The 19,480-nt window shown below is 45.4% G+C and overlaps 1 protein-coding gene across 2 annotated transcripts in view; it reads left to right on the forward strand.

Moving 5' to 3' along the window:
- LOC106610680 (SH3 and cysteine-rich domain-containing protein) overlaps nt 1-17,137 on the forward strand; it is an 84,322-nt gene extending 67,185 nt beyond the window's left edge. For both annotated transcript variants that reach the window (XM_014210146.2, XM_045723365.1), the window contains exons 9-11: nt 4,393-4,444; nt 14,243-14,380; nt 15,172-17,137. In XM_014210146.2, the coding sequence (XP_014065621.1) occupies nt 4,393-4,444; nt 14,243-14,380; nt 15,172-15,270 (289 nt within the window). In that variant the 3' untranslated portion in view covers nt 15,271-17,137. The remainder of the gene's footprint in view (nt 1-4,392; nt 4,445-14,242; nt 14,381-15,171) is intronic.
- Nucleotides 17,138-19,480: the final 2,343 nt, after the last annotated feature.

Raw genomic sequence — 19,480 nt, forward strand, 5'->3', positions numbered from 1 at the left:
TGATGTCTTGAGATGTTGCTTCGATATATTCACATAATTTTCCTTGCTAATGATGCCATCTATTTTGTGAAGTGCACCAGTCCCTCCTGCAGCAAAGCACCTCCACAACATGATGCTGCCACTCCCATGCTTCACGGTTGGGATGGTGTTCTTCGGCTTGCAAGCCTCCCCCGTTTTCCTCCAAACATTACGATGGTCATTATGGCCAAACAGTTATATTTTTGTTTCATCAGACCAGAGGACATTTCTCCAAAAAGTACGATCATTGTCCGCATGAGAAGTTGCAAAACGTAGTCTGGCTTTTTTATGGCGGTTTTGAAGCAGTGGCTTCTTCCTTGCTGAGCGGCCTTTCAGGTTATGTCGATATAGGACTCGTTTTACTGTGGATATAGATACTTTTGTATCTGTTTCCTCCAGCATCTTCACAAGGTCCTTTGCTGTTGTTCTGGGATTGCTTTGCACTATTCGCACCAAAGTACGTTCATCTCTAGGAGACAGAACGCGTCTCCTTCCTGAGCGGTATGACGGCTGGTGTTTATACTTACGCCCTATTGTTTGTACAGATGAACGTGGTACCTTCAGGCATTTGGAAATTGCTCCCAAGGATGAACCAGACTTATACCAGGAAAATTTCTGAGGTCCTGGCTGATTTCTTTTGATTTTCTCATAATGTCAAGCAAAGAGGCACTGAGTTTGAAGGTAGACCTTGAAATACATCCACAGGTACACCTCCAATTGACTCAAATTATGTCAATTAGCCTTTCAGAAGCTTCTAAAGCCATGACACCATTTTTTTGAATATTCCAAGCTGTTTAAAGGCACAGTCAACTTAGTGTATGTAAACTTCTGACCCACTGGAATTGTGATACAGTGAATTATAAGTGAAATAATCTGTCTGTAAACAATTGTTGGAATAATTACTTGTGCATGCACAAAGTAGATGTCCAAACCGACTTGCCAAAACTACAGTTTGTTAACAAGAAATTTGTGGAGTGGTTGAAAAACGAGTTTGAATGACTTCAACCTAAATGTATGTAAACTTCTGACTTCAACTGCAGGTCCTGGATGTCAGGAAGCTTGGTCCTAATGATGTACTGGGCTGTACGCACTACCCTATGTAGCTCCTTATGGTCAGATACCAAGCAGCTGCCATACCAGGCGGTGATGCAACCGGTCAGGATGCTCTCGATGGTGCAGCTGTATAACTTTTTGAGGATCTGGGGACCCCAGCCAAATGTTTTCAGTCTCTTGAGGGGGAAAAGGTGTTGTTGTGCCCTCTTCACTACTGTCTTGGTGTGTTTGGACCATGATAGTTCGTTGGTAATGTGGACACCAAGGAACATGAAACTCTCGACCCGCTCCACTAAAGCCCCGTCGATATTAGTAAGGGCCTGTACGGCCCGCCTTTTCCTGTAGTCCACGATCAGATCCTTTGTCTTTCTGACATTGAGGGAGAGGTTGTTGTCCTGGCACCACACTGCCAGGTCTCTGACCTCCTCCCTATAGGCTGTCTCATTGTTGTCGGTGATCAGACCTACCACTGTTGTGTCGTCAGCAAACTTGAATGATGGTGTTGGAATCGTGTTTGGCCACGCAGTCGTGGGTGAACCGGGAGTACAGGAGGGGACTAAGCACTCACCCTTGAGGGGCCCCAGTGTTGAGGATCAGCGTGGCAGATGGGTTGTTGCCTACCCTTACCACCTGGGGGTGACCCGTCAGGAAGTCCAGGATCCAGTTGCAGAGGGAGGTGTTTAGTCCCAGGGCCCCTAGCTTAGTGATGAGCTTTGTGGGCACTATGATGTTGAACGCTGAGCTGTAGTCAATGAACAGCATTCTCACATAGGTGTTCCTTTTGTCCAGGCAGGAAAGGGCAGTGTGGAGTGTGATTCAGATTGCGTCGTCGGTGGATCTATTGGGGCGGTATGCAAATTGGAGTGGGTCTAGGGTTTCCGGGATGATGGTGTTGATGTGAGCCATGACCAGCCTTTCAAAGCAGACGTGAGTGCTACGGGTCGGTAGTCATTTAGGCAGGTTACCTTAGTGTTCTTGGGAAAAGGCACTTTTGATATGAGATCACTCTGAAGGTACATTGTGTATTTACATTTTTGTACCCCAGGGAACAATACTGTTCCCTAACTGTACCCTTTTTTCACGGAGTGTAAGCCAAACATTAACTGAAAAAAGATGATAAAGATATAATTTGACCCGATGACAATATGATGGTTATGAGACAATGTCTCTGTGTCTCTGAGATTTTCTAAAACCTTTTGTAAGCTAACAATTGTCTGGACTACCATAACGTAAACCTTTTTTTAATGTACTTTTCGATTCACCGTTACGAAATAAGGGTTTCTCTCTCAACAGCCCTTGGCCCTAAGTATCCATTTTACTACATAATTCCCTCAGTAATCCTGATAGTCTTCTCTCGGACGCTCCAATATGAGATCCCCAGACAGATTTCAATCATCCCACACTTAATTTGAAATGTATTGACACCCACAGCACAGCATGACTCCTAGCCCACAATTAGCTGCTGTACAGTTGCCCGCTGCGTCAAGTGTTGTTTTAAATTTTTTCCAATGAAAGCCAAGCTAGACATGTTCAAGGTCTCAGGATCCCAATACAGATCTTAATCAATACTTCAGACGGACACAAAAAAAATCACAATGTAGGCACCCTCATCAAAAGCTGGAACATTTCAATCTCTTTTACATTACATGTTGTGAACTTTTTACACCTGGCTTGTGATAACTTTCTTTGGCATTTTTTGATTAGCCTATTGCTACTTGAATATGATGGTGATTATGAATACTAAAAGCATGTTTCTAAACATATTCGGATTGGCTATATACTTAATTGTTCAAAATCAACCATCTTTTTAAAAGCTTTTTTTTTTTTTTTTTTTTACAATATATTTATTGGCATTTATTTTTTCTTATTTTTTTACAATTTAATTAACAATCAATCATCAAAATATGACATAGATAATGCCCCGTTATTCCTTCGACCTACACAAAACCCTTCCCTCCCCAACACAGGAACACCCCCCTCCCTCCCCTCTACCGGTATTAGCTTCACTGATTATCAACAAATAAAAGAAACAGAATGACCTTCACATTCCATGCTAGAAAATAAATTATTCAACACAAAAAATTCTGATGTTTTCCCAAAATCCTGGTAGGAGGATTCACGGATTACCTGCTTATTCCCTCTTAATGCCAGGAATCTTTTAACCAGGATATATGGAAAATGTATATGAAAAGCAGCCCTAGTCATAATTCAATAGACAGCATGTTTAAAAGAGGCGTATGACTTCAGGAAGCAACAAGTGGTAATTGAAACAACATTATTTCAGGTTTGTCTTTCTTATTGTCAGATGATGATGATCTCATTTAGAGCACCAGAGCTCTATTCTCTCTGAGAGAGCATTTTCAGTACCAATCCTCTAATTAGACCACAAGAGATGAATGACAAGCAGGAAACAACTACGACTGTTGTTTCTCATTGGTTGAAAAATATTTATCAAGGCTTCGCATAGGCTTTGAATGGATAACAATGAGGACACATAAGGAAGGAAAAACAATAGGTGAAAACTGAGGCATCGTTTGTATGGCCATTGACAACTGACAATAATGGAGTGCCATTGAACAGTGTGAGGCAGCAGAGGCTGTTTTCACTGACTTCAGCTACCCTGTAGGGAACAGCAGTAGCATGTGTCTGAATCACCATATTCTGTCCTCCAGAATATCCAACAGTCCTTTGTCCTCCAATATTTATACTGACATACCAGCAATATGTTTTAGATTATACACTGAGTATACCAAACATTAGGAACAGCTTCCTAATATTGAGTTGCACCCCCTCCCCCCACACACACATTTTGCCCTCAGAACTGTCTCAGTTCATCAGGGCATGGACTCTACAAGGTGTCAAAAGTGTTCCACAGGGATGCTGGCCCATGTTGACTCCAATGCTTCCCACAGTTGTATCAAGTTGGCTGGATATCCTTTGGGTGCTGGACCATTCTTCATACACACGGGAAACTGTTGAGCATGAAAAACCCAGCAGCGTTGCAGTTCTTGGCACAAACCGGTGCTCCTGGCACCTACTACCATACCCTGTTCAAAGGCACTTACACCCTCTGAATGGCACACATACACAATCCATGTCTCAATTGTCTCAAGGCTTAAAAATCTTTCTTTAACCTGTCTACTCCCCTTCATCAACACTGATTGAATTGGATTTAAGAAGTGACATAAATAAGGGATCATAGCTTTCACCTGGTCAGTCTATGTCATGGAAAGATCAGGTGTCCTTAATGTTTTGTACATTCAATGTATGTATTTGGCTGTTCCTGTGACATTTATTTCGCTCAATTTATTTCCAATTTAGACCCGGAGACAGAATCATACTGGCGGACGACTCCAATGATGATTGGTGGAAGGTATGTATGAAAGTGTGTCACTTTTGGAAGACACACTGTTTAAATTAAGTGCTTTGTAACACCAGAACACTAGTGGCAACTGAGCTGCCACCAACATGAAGGAGACGAAACCTTAACTTTGCTGGAGTATTGAAACATCTTCCTGAGATGTTTCGAAACATTAGATGGTGTGTTGTAACACCCCTTAAACAAGTGTTGTGCAACACCTTGACGGAAATGGTTAACTTCTTTGGGATAGGGGGCAGTATTTTCACGGCCAGATAAAAAACGTACCCGATTTAATCTGGTTACTACTCCTGCCCAGAAACTAGAATATGCATATAATTAGTAGATGTGGATAGAAAACACTCTAAAGTTTCTAAAACTGTTTGAATGGTGTCTGTGAGTATAACAGAACTCATATGGCAGGCCGAAACCTGAGAAGATTCCATACAGGAAGTGCCCTGTCTGACAATTTGTTGTCCTTCTGTTGCATCTCTATCGAAAATACAGCATCTGTGCTGTAACGTGACATTTTCTAAGGCTTCCATTGGCTCTCTAAAGCCGCCAGAAAGTGGAATGGGGTGTCTGCTGTCTCTGGGCAAAGAACAGCAGCAGAATTTGTTAGTGGTCAGCCTGGGGACAGTGAGACTGAGATGCGTGTTCACGAGACTACTCCATTTTTTTCTTTCAGCCTTTGTATGAATACAACGTTGCCCGGTTGGAATATTATCGCTATTTTACGAGAAAAATCGCATAAAAATTGATTTTAAACAGCGTTTGACATGCTTCTAAGTAGGGTAATGGAATATTTTGAATTTTTTTGTCACGAAATGCGCTCGCGTGTCACCCTTCGGATAGTGACCTGAACGCACGAACAAAACAGAGGGATTTGGATATAACCTTGGATTATTTGGAACCAAAACAACATTTGTTGTTGAAGTAGAAGTCCTGGGAGTGCATTCTGACGAAGAACAGCAAAGGTAATCCAATTTTTCTAATAGTAATTCTGAGTTTAGGTTGTCCCAAACTTGGTGGGTGTCAAATTAGCTAGCCGTGATGGCCGAGCTATGTACTCAGAATATTGCAAAATGTGCTTTCGCCGAAAAGCTATTTTAAAATCGGACACTGCGATTGCATAAAGGAGTTCTGTATCTATAATTCTTAAAATAATTGTTATGTATTTTGTCAACGTTTATCGTGAGTAATTTAGTAAATTCACCGGAAGTTTTCGGTGGGTATGCTAGTTCTGAACATCACATGCTAATGTAAAAAGCTGGTTTTTGATATAAATATGAACTTGATTGAACAAAACATGCATGTATTGTATAACATAATGTCCTAGGAGTGTCATCTGATGAAGATCATCAAAGGTTAGTGCTGCATTTAGCTGTGTTTTGTGTATTTGTGATGCATGCTAGTTGCTTGGAAATGGCTGTGTGGTTTTTTGTGTCTATGTACTCTCCTAACATAATCTAATGTTTTGCTTTCGCTGTAAAGCCTTTTGGAAATCGGACAACGTGGTTCGATTCAGGAGAAGTGTATCTATAAAATGGTGTAAAATAGTCCTATGTTTGAGAACTTTGAATTATGACATTTTGTGGTTTTAAATTTGGCGCTCTGATTTGTCACTGGCTGTTGAATAGTGTGGGACGATTTCGTCCCACCTCCCCTAGAGAGGTTAAAAACACTTTTTGTTGTTTCAAGTTGTATTTAGTGCAGAATTAGATGCCTTCTCCTTTGGTGTCGTTCCCTCTCTCTATAGCTTCTAAACACTATAATAGTGTTTCAAATCCTGCCTAATGCAGAATTACATCTCTTCCTCTGGAGTATTTTTATGTTTAACATTAATTTATGAATCTGATCACATTTTACATTTCAGTCATTTAGCAGACGCTCTTATCCAGAGCGACTTACAGTAGTGAATACATACATTTCATTTTCATTTCATGCATTTTTTTATTTATTTTTTTGTACTGGCCCCCCGTGGGAACCAAACTCACAACCCTGGCGTTGCACACACCATGCTGACGTTGCAAACACCATGCTCTACCAACTGAGCCACAGTTGGTAGAGCATTTGGTAGAGTTGGTAGAGCAGATCATTTGCCAGTTTAACCCATTATGGTAGGCATTGTTGAGCACAGTACTCAATCCACCAGCAATAACTACAGGTTTTACAGCAGACATTGCAGGATGCTGTATTTGTCTCTACAATTAAAAGTTGGAAATGTGGGAATGGGTCATCTCATCTTTGAATGTAATTTTGCCTGACTGTTTTAATATCTGTTCATTATGACCAATTACACCTCATAGCACAACAAGCTGATTGATACTAATATAGAAGTATACTCTTCTTTCTTCAAACATGCATACAACATTTGTGTATAAGAATCATAAAGTCCAAAAAAATGTAATTACTCACAATCCTCTAAAAACAGAGCCATGTGGCAAGATAGGAAGTGCAAGGAGATTAAATCCAGATTTACAATTAGTTCAATCACGCAATTTTGTATATCTTTGGTTATCCTCATAAAATATACTTACATTTTGAGCAACATGTTAAGTGGGATATATTCAGAAATGTTTTGGTAAAATGAAATTAACAAATCATAGAAATTACTTGCTTTCATTTTTATTAAGGTTTAGATTCAATCAGATCAATCAGATCAAGCGTTAACCGGCGATGGCAGACACCCCCATAGCGGATGTTTTGGTGTCGAAGGTGGAGCTGCGTTGGACCCGTCAAATCGGTGAGCAGCTGCTCTTGTGATCATTGTCATGAAGACGCACCCCCCCCCACTCGTGTTAAGTGTTCCGAACGAGAAAGTGTAGGCTACATAGATGTAATTATGCTCAAATTGAAAAATAGATATCTATCATCCTAATCGAAGTGTAGATTACATCTCACATTCCAGTGTTCAAACATATAAACAAGGCCTTCTGTTAATGCAACTCCGTGCAGCCTATAGCAATGTCCACTTTAAGTATAATGCCGGGAGCCACTTGTGGATTTGACAGTTCTAACGCAGTTCCACCTCCGACACACCAAACCAACCGCTATGTGGATCGCTATGTGGATATGTTGGCTAAAGTGGATTTGTTTATTACATTTTTGGGGTAAATTGCAATTCACCACCGAATATTTTTTTGCTGTGTGGTTGAGTGTGTTAATTCCATTGAAATTCCAATGAAATGTACCATCTTGCGGCCCCAGAAGTCTGGGTTCAATTCCTGTGTCACGGGCTGGCTCGAGGAACAACAGGAGAGGTAGAGTCAGGCGCAGGAGACAGAGAGAGTTCGTGACCACCCTTCTTTATTTGAAGCACTGTACGTGGTCGACAAGGTATAGGGGCGCAGCCCAGAACGATTCTGCGGTGGTGTACACAAAATAAAAGAAACCACTGGCAGAAGGAAAAACTAAATACACGTTCTTACGAACACACAAAACCCGGACAAGCAACACAATCACGTACAACCACATACATCCTACGCTAACCTAAATAACCCCCCCTTACTAATGACTAACCCAAAACAGGTGTGTGCCTACCTAGACCTAACCAAACGAAAGTGAAACAAAAAGGGATCGATGGCAGCTAGTAGGCCGGCGACGACGACCGCCGAGCTCCGCCCGGCCGAGGAGGGGCGCCACCATCCGTCACTGTCGTGACAGTACTTCCCCCTGACGCGCGGCTCCCGCAGCGCGCCGACGCCGGCCTCGAGGACGCCCCGGAGGGCGAGGCGCAGGGCGATCCGGATGGAGGCTGTGGAACTCCCGGATGAGCGCTGGGTCCAGTATGTCCTCCACCGGTACCCAGCACCTCTCCTCCGGGCCGTACCCCTCCCAGTCCACGAGGTACTGCAGGCCCCTCGCCCGGCGTCTGGAGTCCAAGATGGACCGGACTGTGTACGCCGGGGGCCCCCGATGTCCAGGGGGGTGGAGGGACCTCCCGTACCTCATTTTCCTGCAGCGGACCAGCTACCACCGGCCTGAGGAGAGACACATGAAACGAGGGGTTAATGCGATAATAAGAAGGAAGTTGTAATCTGTAACACACCTCGTTTATTCTCCTCAGGACTTTAAATGGCCCCACAAACCGCGGACCCAGCTTCCGGCAGGGCAGGCGGAGGGGCAGGTTCCGGGTCGAGAGCCAGACTCTCTCCCCTGGGGTGAACACCGGGGCCTCGCTGCGGTGCCGGTCAGCGCTCGCTTTTTGTCGTACCCTGGTTCGTTCCAGGGATTCCTGCACAGCGTTCCAGGTCTCCCTTGAGCGCTGAACCCATTCCTCCACCGCAGGGGCCTCCGTCTGGCTCTGATGCCATGGCCCCAGGACCGGCTGATAACCCAACACACATTGGAATGGTGATATGTTGGTGGAGGAGTGGCGCAAAGAGTTCTGAGCCATTTCGGCCCATGGCACGAACCTTGCCCACTCCCCTGGCCGGTCCTGGCAGTAGGACCGCAGGAACCTGCCCACCTCCTGGTTTACCCTTTCCACCTGCCCATTACTTTCGGGGTGAAACCCCGAGGTCAGACTGACCGAAACCCCCAGTCGCTCCATAAACGCCCGCCACACTCTGGACGTGAACTGGGGGCCTCGATCTGAGACGATATCCTCGGGCACCCCGTAGTGCCGGAAGACGTGGGTGAATAAGGCTTCTGCGGTCTGCAGGGCCGTAGGGAAGACCGGGTAACGGAAGCAGACGGCAGGACTTAGAAAACCGGTCCACAACGACCAGGATCGTAGTGTTGCCCTGAGACGGCGGGAGATCGGTCAAGAAATCCACCGCCAGGTGGGACCATGGTCGTTGTGGAACCGGGAGGGGTTGTAATTTCCCTCTAGGCAGGTGCCTGGGAGCCTTACTCTGAGCGCACACCGAACAGGAGGAGACATAGTGCCTCACGTCCCTCACCAAGGTGGGCCACCAGTATCTCCCACTAAGACCACGCACTGTCCGCTCAACCCCTGGGTGACCCGAGGAGGGAAGCGTGTGAGCCCACCGAATCAGCCGATCGCGAACATCGAGCGGAACGCATTACGACCCACTGGACACTGCGGAGGAGTAGGCTCCGTCCGTAACGCCCGCTCGATGTCCGTGTCCACCTCCCAGACCACCGGTGCCACCAGGCAGGAGGCTGGAAGTATGGGAGTGGGTTCGGTGGACCGTTCCTCGGCGTCATGGAGACGAGACAGTGCGTCGGCCTTAGTGTTCCGGGAACCTGGGATATACGAGATGTTAAACCGAAATCTCGTAAAGAACATCGCCCACCTGGCTTGACGCGGGTTCAGTCTCCTCGCCGCCCGGATGTACTCCAGATTGCGGTGGTCAGTCCAGATGAGAAAAGGGTGACGTGCCCCCTCAAGCCAATGTCTCCACACCTTCAGGGCTCTGACCACAGCCAACAGCTCCCTGTCCCCCACATCATAGTTACGCTCCGCCGGACTCAACTTCCTAGAGAAGAAGGCGCAGGGGCGGAGCTTTGGGGGGGCGCCCGAGCGCTGGGACAGCACGGCTCCTACCCCAGCCTCGGACGCGTCCACCTCCACTATGAAGGGCAAAGAGGGGTCCGGGTGCGCCAGCACCGGAGCGTCGGTGAACAAAACCTTCAGACGACTAAAGGCCCTGTCCGCCTCCGCGGACCACTGCAACCGCACCGGGCCCCCCTTCAACAGTGAGGTAATGGGAGCCGCCACCTGACCAAAGCCCCGGATAAACCTCCGGTAGTAATTGGCAAATCCCAAAAACCGCTGCACCTCCTTCACCGTGGTGGGAGTCGGCCAATTACGCACGGCTGAAACGCGGTCACATTCCATCACTACCCCTGATGAGGAAATGCGATACCCCAAGAAAGAGACGGCTGGTTTGGAAAACTCACATTTCTCAGCCTTGACGTATAGGTCATGCTCCACCAGTCGCCCAAGCACTTTACGCACCAGAGACACATGCTCGGCGCGTGTAGTGGAGTAGACCAGAATGTCATCGATGTACACCACTACACCCTGACCGAGCAGGTCCCGTAGAATCTCATCCACAAAGGATTGAAAGACTGCGGGAGCATTCTTTAACCCATACGGCATGACGAGGTACTCATAATGGCCAGATGTGGTACTAAATGCCGTTTTCCACTCGTCCCCTCCTCGGATACGCACCAGATTATATGCGCTCCTGAGATCCAATTTCGTGAAGAAGCGCGCCCGTGAAATGACTCCATCGCCGAGGCGATGAGAGGTAGTGGGTAACTGAAACCCACTGTGATGGCATTTAGACCTCTATAGTCAATGCACGGGCGCAGACCTCCCTCCTTCTTCTTCACGAAAAAGAAGCTCGAGGAGACGGGTGAGTGAGATGGCCGAATGTATCCCTGCCTCAAGGACTCAGTGACGTATGTCTCCATAGCCGCTGTTTCCTCCTGAGACAGGGGATAAACGTGACTACGAGGAAGGGCAGCGCCCACCTGGAGGTTTATCGCACAGTCTCCTCGTCGATGAGGTGGTAATTGGGTCGCCTTCGTTTTACTGAAGGCGATAGCCAAATCGGCATACTCTGAGGGAATGTGCACGGTGGAGACTTGGTCTGGACTCTCCACCGTAGTCGCACCGATGGAAACTCCTATGCACCTGCCCGAGCACTCATTTGACCACCCCTTAAGAGCCCTCTGTCCCCACGAAATCTTAGGGTTGTGAGTGGCTAGCCAGGGAATCCCTAGAACCACTGGAAATGCTGGGGAATCGATGAGGAAAAGACTAATCCATTCCTCATGACCCCCCCGCATTACCATGACCAGAGGCACAGTGACCTCCCTGACCAGCCCTGACCCTAGTGGTCGACTGTCTAGGGCGTGCACGGGGAAGGGTTGGTCCAACTGGACCAGGGGAATCCCTAACTTAGCCGCGACCCCACGGTCCATAAAACTCCCTGCTGCGCCTGAATCGACTAGCGCCTTAAACCGGGAGTGAGGGGAGAAACAAGGAAAGGACACTGACACATACATGTGACGGACAGGGGGCTCTGGGTGAGGCTGGTGCTGACTCACCTGAGGTGTCAAAGGAGCGCTCTGCCTGCCCTCTGGACTCCTAGGGGAGTCTCCCCAGCACCGGTCCACAGTGTGCCCTCTGCGACCACATGAGGTGCAGGAGCGACCTCCCCCTCCAGTCTTCCTGGCTGCTGCCCCCCTATCTCCATAGGCGTGGGAGCAGGAGGACTGGAGGGTGGAATGAGCAGGGCCCGGGTCGGACGTCCGCGGGCGGCCAGCAGATTGTCCAGTCGGATGGACAGATCCACCAGTTGGTCCAGTGTGTGGGTCGTGTCCCGACAGGCTAATTCCCGGCGGACGTCCTCCCTCAAACTACAACGGTAGTGATCTATAAGGGCCCTCTCATTCCACCCCTGCTCCCGCGGCCAGGGTCCGGAACTCGAGAGCGAAGTCCTGCGCGCTCCTCGTCTCCTGCCTCAGGTGAAACAGCCGCTCACCCGCCGCTCTCCCCTCCGGGGGATGATCGAATACTGCCCGAAAGCGGCGGGTGAACTCTGGGTAGTTGTCCCTGGCTGAGTCCGGACTGTCCCACACGGCGTTTGCCCATTCCAGGGCCTTACCCGTGAGGCAGGAGACGAGGACGCTGACGCTCTCCTCCCCCGAGGGAGAGGGACGAACGGTCGCCAGGTATAACTCCAACTGGAGCAAGAAGCCCTTACACCCAGCGGCCGTTCCATCGTACTCCCCGGGGGGAGCGAGTTTCACCCCACTGGTACTGGGTGCTGTGGGTGCTGGTGGGGGCGCAGGCTGTTGGCCTGCCGAGTTCAGGGGGCCGAGAGCGCGTCGGTCCCAGCTCTCCAGGCGCGCCAACACCTGATCCATGGCGTCCCCCAGCCGGTGGAGCAGGGTGGAGTGTTGGTCGACGGTTTCCTCCATGGACATGGCTGGCGCTGAAGCTCCTGCTGACTCCATTTAGTTACGGTACGTGATTTCTGTCACGGGCTGGCTCGAGGAACAACAGGAGAGGTAGAGTCAGGCGCAGGAGACAGAGAGAGTTCGTGACCACCCTTCTTTATTTGAAGCACTGTACGTGGTCGACAAGGTATAGGGGCGCAGCCCAGAACGATTCTGCGGTGGTGTACACAAAATAAAAGAAACCACTGGCAGAAGGAAAAACTAAATACACGTTCTTACGAACACACAAAACCCGGACAAGCAACACAATCACGTACAACCACATACATCCTACGCTAACCTAAATAACCCCCCCTTACTAATGACTAACCCAAAACAGGTGTGTGCCTACCTAGACCTAACCAAACGAAAGTGAAACAAAAAGGGATCGATGGCAGCTAGTAGGCCGGCGACGACGACCGCCGAGCTCCGCCCGGCCGAGGAGGGGCGCCACCATCCGTCACTGTCGTGACATCCTGTTTCTGCCTGTCCCACTTTCACTCTAATCTGTCTAAATAAAGCATTGAAAAAGGTGGAATTCCACAACAAATGATATCCATAGGCCCTCATCATCAATACAATATTTAGGCTATAAACCAATTTAATTTCTTAACCATTTGATAGACACAGTCTGCAAAAGAAGTGTGTGTGTGTGTTTTGATGCTGCCTTTTAAATGCACTGAAACTCCAAAAAGGGTTTTCACTACACTTTGTTAAAAAAACAGTATTCAGATTGAAGAACCACTTTGAGTACTTCTATTTGGGACGGCAGGTGGAGTGCTGGCCTTCTAGGCAGAGTTGCAAAGAAAAAGTCATATCTCAGACTGGCCAATAAAAATAAAAGTTTAAGATGGGCAAAATAACACAAACACTGGACAGAGGAACTCTGCCTAGAAGGCCAGCATCCTGGAGTCGCCTCTTCACTGTTGACACTGAGACTGGTGTTTTGCGGGTACTATTTAATGAAGTTGCCAGTTGAGGACTTGTGAGGCATCTGTTTCTCAAACTAGACACTCTAATGTACATGTCCTCTTGCTCAGTTGTGCACCAGGGCCTCCCACTCCTCTTTCTATTCTGGTTAGAGCCAGTTTGCGCTGTTCTGTGAAGGGAGTAGTGCACAGCGTTGTACAAGATCTTCAGTTTCTTGGCAATTTCTAACATGGAATAGCCTTCATTTCTCAGAACAGGAATAGACTGACGAGTTTCAGAAGAAAGTTCTTTGTTTCTGGCCCTTTTGAGCCTGTAATCGAACCCACAAATGCTGATGCTCCAGATACTCAACTAGTCTAAAGAAGGCCAATTTTATTGCTTCTTTAATCAGTACAACAGTTTTCAGCTGTGCTAGCATAATTGCAAAAGGGTTTTCTAATGATCAATTAGCCTTTTAAAATGATAAACTTGGATTCCTAACACAACGTGCCATTGGAACACAGGAATGATGATTGCTGATAATGGGCCTCTGTACGCCTATGTACATATTCCATAAAAAATCTGCTGTTTCCAGCTACAACAGTAATTTACAACAATAACAATGTCTACACAGTATTTCTGATCAATTTTATGTTATTTTAATGGGCAAAAATATTAGATATTTCTTGATATTAGATATTTCTATCTGACCCCAAACTTTTGAATGGTAGTGTTTATGTTTTAAAACACTTTCTGTGTATCAAAGCACTTACATTGGGTTTACCCCCTCCAAACACCAGATCTCAGGTTAGGTGCACTACTTTTCAAGGTTTCATTACACAATCATGGTGTTTTGAGTCCTATTTTTACAGGGCACTTAGTACTTACACTTAAACCACTACACCACACAAGTCTGCTGCCATGATAGTATAAGTAGTAGCTGTCATGGTGTATAACATTTCCTCTGGATGATGGTTCCAGGGCGTGATCGAGGACAGGATTGGTTTCTTCCCAGCAGCCTTTGCTCACCAGGTGAAGGCCGGGGACAGAGTGTTCAGGTGTCACCGGACGTTCATCGGTTGCAAGGAGCAAGGCCAGATCACCCTAAAGGAGGGACAGGTACGTGATCCCACTGTTATATAAAAATACAATATGGCAAACAACTTTGCAACAAAAAAGGACCCACTTATGCCCAATTGAAATGATACACAAGCAAACATGATTGTTATTAAACATTGTTAAAGAATGTTTATTGTTAGTCCCTTAATTGTTTCCATGTACTACTTTATTTGGAGCAGTTCATGATCAAGCCCCAGCTAAAAGTGGGCATCAGACATAGTTCCTCCTCTCACCAATTCTCATAGGGAAATGGGAATCCTGAGCACTCAGTCCACAGATTCACTCCCAGAACATTCACTTCAAAGGATTGACCTGAGCTGGCCAATTGGGAGTCACCCGTCTCTCAGCAGTTTCCATGGCATTACCATTTTGGCATGGCAAATGGCTTTGCTGTCTCAAATCCTTTTCCCACAATGCTTTGCAGGGGCATTTTGGGATTCAGAGGAGAGTTCAGGCTAGTAACGCCAAATGGAGATGCATTCATTCCAAACACTTTGAAGATGAGTCAGTGACCTCCTAGCTCTGCCTCGATCCCCAATGAGTTGCAACATCTGCTCTCTCCAGTCACACAGCCATTCACACTACCCATCTGCATCTGTATTGAAGACTATCAGGCCAATTACAGTCAGGTGTCATTGTTATATGGTGGGGAAATTATATATTTATTAGTGGCCCTAAAGCTACTTTGCCCCTTAGGGCCAATGTGCATTGTTAATTGAATGTATTAAAATGTATTTTGCTTGTAAAAAAAAGCAACCAAATCACGAGAGTATCCATCTCTGTTTCACCAGATTTGTGTAAGCGGTGAGGATGAACACAGCGGCTTCATCCGAGTGGCCAGTGGAAAGAAGAGAGGCTACGTGCCCTGTGATGTCCTGGAGAACATCTGAGAGAGAGAGATAGAGAGAGAGAGAGAGAGAGAGAGAAATAGAAAGAGCCGGAGAGAGAGGACGAGAAGGAGAGAGTGGAGGGAGGAGAGGCACAGTGGCACACTCCATTGGTGTACAGGGATGGCTCTGACAGTAGTTCTGATCAGCTGCCAACCTCTCAGGCACGAGGAGGACGATTGTAGTTACAAAATGGCCACCGGAGACCTCTGTTGAGCTAGGACTCCAAAATGTTGCTGTTGGCATTAAGGGAATGGCTTTGTCAGAAGTCAAAGCCAACCTTCCCCATTTCCTTTAAGTCTGAATGGGAAAATGTTGAGACGGATCAAATAACCTAAATTTCTGGTCACAATGACCCTACTCTCCCTCCTTGTATCACTGAATTTGGTTTGATTTTGGTTTTTTGGTTTGATTTTGTTTGATTTAAAGAACTGCTGTACATTGTTTGTTCTTTGTGTGACTTACCATTGGAGAATACAGGTGACACATCATGCATGAATTTACTGAATTCATGCTTGCTTATTTAGTGTCAGCTGCAGTATGTTTCAATTACCTGTTTATCCTATGCCCAAATGTTCAAACACTGTTCTCTATATCAAATAGTTGCCTATAGGCCTAGATAATAATTCACATTACTTTGATGGTAGCGGTTGAGGTTACAAACAGCATAAATCCCTTTTCTTCTATGCTCGTACAATGGCTCCACTGAACCTTGATAGGCTCTAGCTCACAATTAAAAGCCCATTCTCCTGAGACAGAGTCATTTTATCAGACCCTCTGACACAAAGAATTCAATGGTTTTGTCACTGGAGAGGAACAACAAAAAGAATCAGACGAAGCAGAAATGTGTCCATTTTGAGGGAGTATTATTCAAAGGAGTCAGTCGGAATCAAATATGAGGAATTCCTTTTTCTTTCAAAGAAATACTGTCGACTTTTGCACAAATCTAGCTAGTGATGTATCTAGTCTAGCTGCTTACCCATCGTAAGACAAACAGAGCTTTGCATCAAAAATTCGGACTCATGAAAACACCTTTCTAAAACCTGTCAAAGAGATTCTTTGAATATTTGAAAACAACAAATAGCTAATTTGCTAGTTGAAGTCTGGTGATAATGTTCTCTTCAGGTAGCTTGTCATGATATATAGTTTCTTGTTTTTATTTGTAAAGGGTAATGTATTTGATAAGAGAGGATTTGAATTTACTATAGTAAGTGGACAACCTTTCATAAGTGGTCAGATACATTGTATTTGAATGTATGTCATCAAATCTGCATACCTGTTATTTCAGGGTATTTGGTCACAATCCTTTCAGTGAAACTCAAGTTAATGGGAGTATAGGACATCTAGAGTATAGAAATGATACAGTATCTTCAGAGCATGAGCTACATGACATTTGGCTTTGATTTACATTCATATATGCTTACTCCAATTGCACTAAATGGTCACTCAGATATGGCTATAGCCTTATTCCAATGTAAACTTTCTAGCAAATGCTGAAGAACATTTTATGTCAGATCAAGACATGCTTGTTGAGATGTAACTTAAATCTATTTATCCCTTTTAATGTCAATGTTATCACAGTCCGGGGCTATTCCTTTCTCTTCACTGAGATGTTCTTTTAAGATTTCTTGTTCATCCACATGCATATTTGTTTTGTTTTAAAATATTGTTATCAATGAACTGTTAAAGGAAAGGTATTTTAGTCAATCTGTCTCTCGCTAAACTAATCTAACCTGTACTGGAACATGGCTTTATTGGATGTCAAAGGCCACTGTATTGTATGCACAGAATCAAACATCTAATTCTGATCAATCTATTATCCGCATTTTGTGAAAGTCTTTACAGAATATATAAAGCACATTGACCTTAACTCGGTCTTGATAGCTTTCTCTTCGAACACATGGCACTCAACGCAATATTAGAAAGGTGTTCTTAATATTTGGTATACTCAGTGAGGTGAAAATCCACTGTGACGAAGAGGCTGCTATCCCCCTCGTCCTCATCTCCTTTTCTTCTCGAGCTCCATACAGATTTTCCACATGAGAAACAAGACAGTATATCCAATGGTATGTAAAGGTAGAGCATGAATATTACCAGAAAAGATCAACGCGATGCCCATATTCTTCCTGTTTCTTATGAGGGAATTGGAATCCCTTTATTTCCCTTTGAAATATATTTCCCTTTGAAATCTCTGGTAATGCAATAATTGACATTTTCATTAGCTCACACAATGGAACTGTTAACAACGACATGCAATGTGGCAATCTTGATTGATCACACATTTTATGCAGAAGAGCACCATCTACAGACAGCATAGTGAACATTGTGCTCTCATGATTATACTGCAACATAGCATCAATAAGCAATATAGTCACCAAGTCACTGACTCATACGGTTTTCATTTCTCTTTATACATCTGTCACAAATTATTCATAAAAGTCCCACACCGATAGCCGTGCCTCCGATTTTTGCACCCACACGTGAATTAGCTTATGCTAATTGGCTCATCATTTGCTCAACTGGACCACTTAAATTATGTTCGCCCCATCAAGCTGTTATTATGATTTGTATGCTAATGAAAACCGCTGTATTGTGGCTCCCACACATAATGCAGCAGGAGTCTAAGTATTTTCATAATGTTTTGCAACAGAATGTCTATCACAGCATCCCAGGGACTGTATTTGGAGGGCTCCTGAGTGGTGCAGTGGTCTGAGCAGTGCTTGAGGCATCACTACAGACACCCTGGTTCAAATCCAGGCTGTATCACATCCAGCTGTGATTGGGAGTCCCATAGGGCGGCACACAATTGGCCCAGCATCGTCCGGGTTTGGCCGTCATGGTAAATAAGGATTTGTTCTTAACTGACTAACCTAGTTAAATAAATACAAAAAAATGCTATTGGTATTTATTATGGATCCCATTAGCTGATGCCAAGGCAGCAGCTACTCTTCCTGTCACGTTGTATAATGAATAGGAGTCAGGCGCAGGAATACAAAAATAGTTTTTTTTTTTTCTTCTCTCTACCCAAAATAGCGTACGTCATACGGGGACGAAGCCCAAACCAAACACGTCTATATATATATATATATATATATATAACACAGGGCTGTAACCCAAAAAAAGAGCAAGGTGTACCTCTAATAAATACAAGGGACGAGGCCCGTAATAACAAGTGCACACAAACATGGTAACACGCAAGCCGATACAACAGCACAGGTCCTCACAAGACCAACGGACATGGAACAATAATCAACAAGGACAATGGGGAACAGAGGGCACATATATAGACATAATAATCAGGGGAATGGGAACCATGTGCGTAATGAGACAAGACAGTCCGGGGTTGGTGGTAATGAATCCAGTTCAGTGACGCCTAGAAGGCCGGTGAGGTAGACCTCCGGAGCTGGTGAACAGAATGAGCAGCAGGGGAATCCGTGACACTTTCTGGGGTACAGCAAAATTAAGGCAGTTATACGTTTTAAAAACATTACAATACATTCATAACAAATTTCAAAACATATTAAGTGTGTGCCCTCAGGACTCTACTCTACTACCACATATCTATAACACAAAATCCATGTGTACATGTGTGTATAGTGCGTATGTTACCGTGTATTTGAATGCATGTGTTTACGTTTATGTTGCTTCACAGTTCCCGCTGTTCCATAAGGTGTATTTATATCTGTTTTTTAAATCTAATTTTACTCCTGGTATTATTTACTTGATGTGAAATAGAGTTCCATGTACTGTAGTCATGGCTCTATGTAGTACTGTGCGCCTCACATAGTCTGTTCTGGACTTGGGGACTGTGAAGAGACCTCTGATGGCATGTCTTGTGGGGTATGCATAGGTGTCCGAGCTGTGTGCCAGTAGTTCAAAAAAATAACTCTGACAGTCAATCTGAAGAATGTTACTTCAGGGTGAAGTGGTATTAACTCTTTTCTGACTGAACCTTATCGTGATCAGTCCACTTTCCAATCCGGTGCACATGTTAGGAAACCACTCTGTTCATGTTCAGTCCCCTCGACCTTGACTGCAGCAGAGGATAAACCATGAGGTCCATTATTAGGAGATGGTTTCACTGCAACTCTCAGGTTCAGTAGCCCCATGAGGCAAGTGTTCAGAAGTGTGGTGGCTGCTAGATTATTCTTTTGGCAGGAGGCAGAGACCGTTCTAAAGACGTGCCCTTGTCTTGCTCCCCTGTTCTCTGTCT

The sequence above is a fragment of the Salmo salar genome, chromosome ssa09, assembly GCF_905237065.1.
Source record: "Salmo salar chromosome ssa09, Ssal_v3.1, whole genome shotgun sequence".
In the NCBI taxonomy this organism is placed as follows: Eukaryota; Metazoa; Chordata; class Actinopteri; order Salmoniformes; family Salmonidae; genus Salmo; species Salmo salar.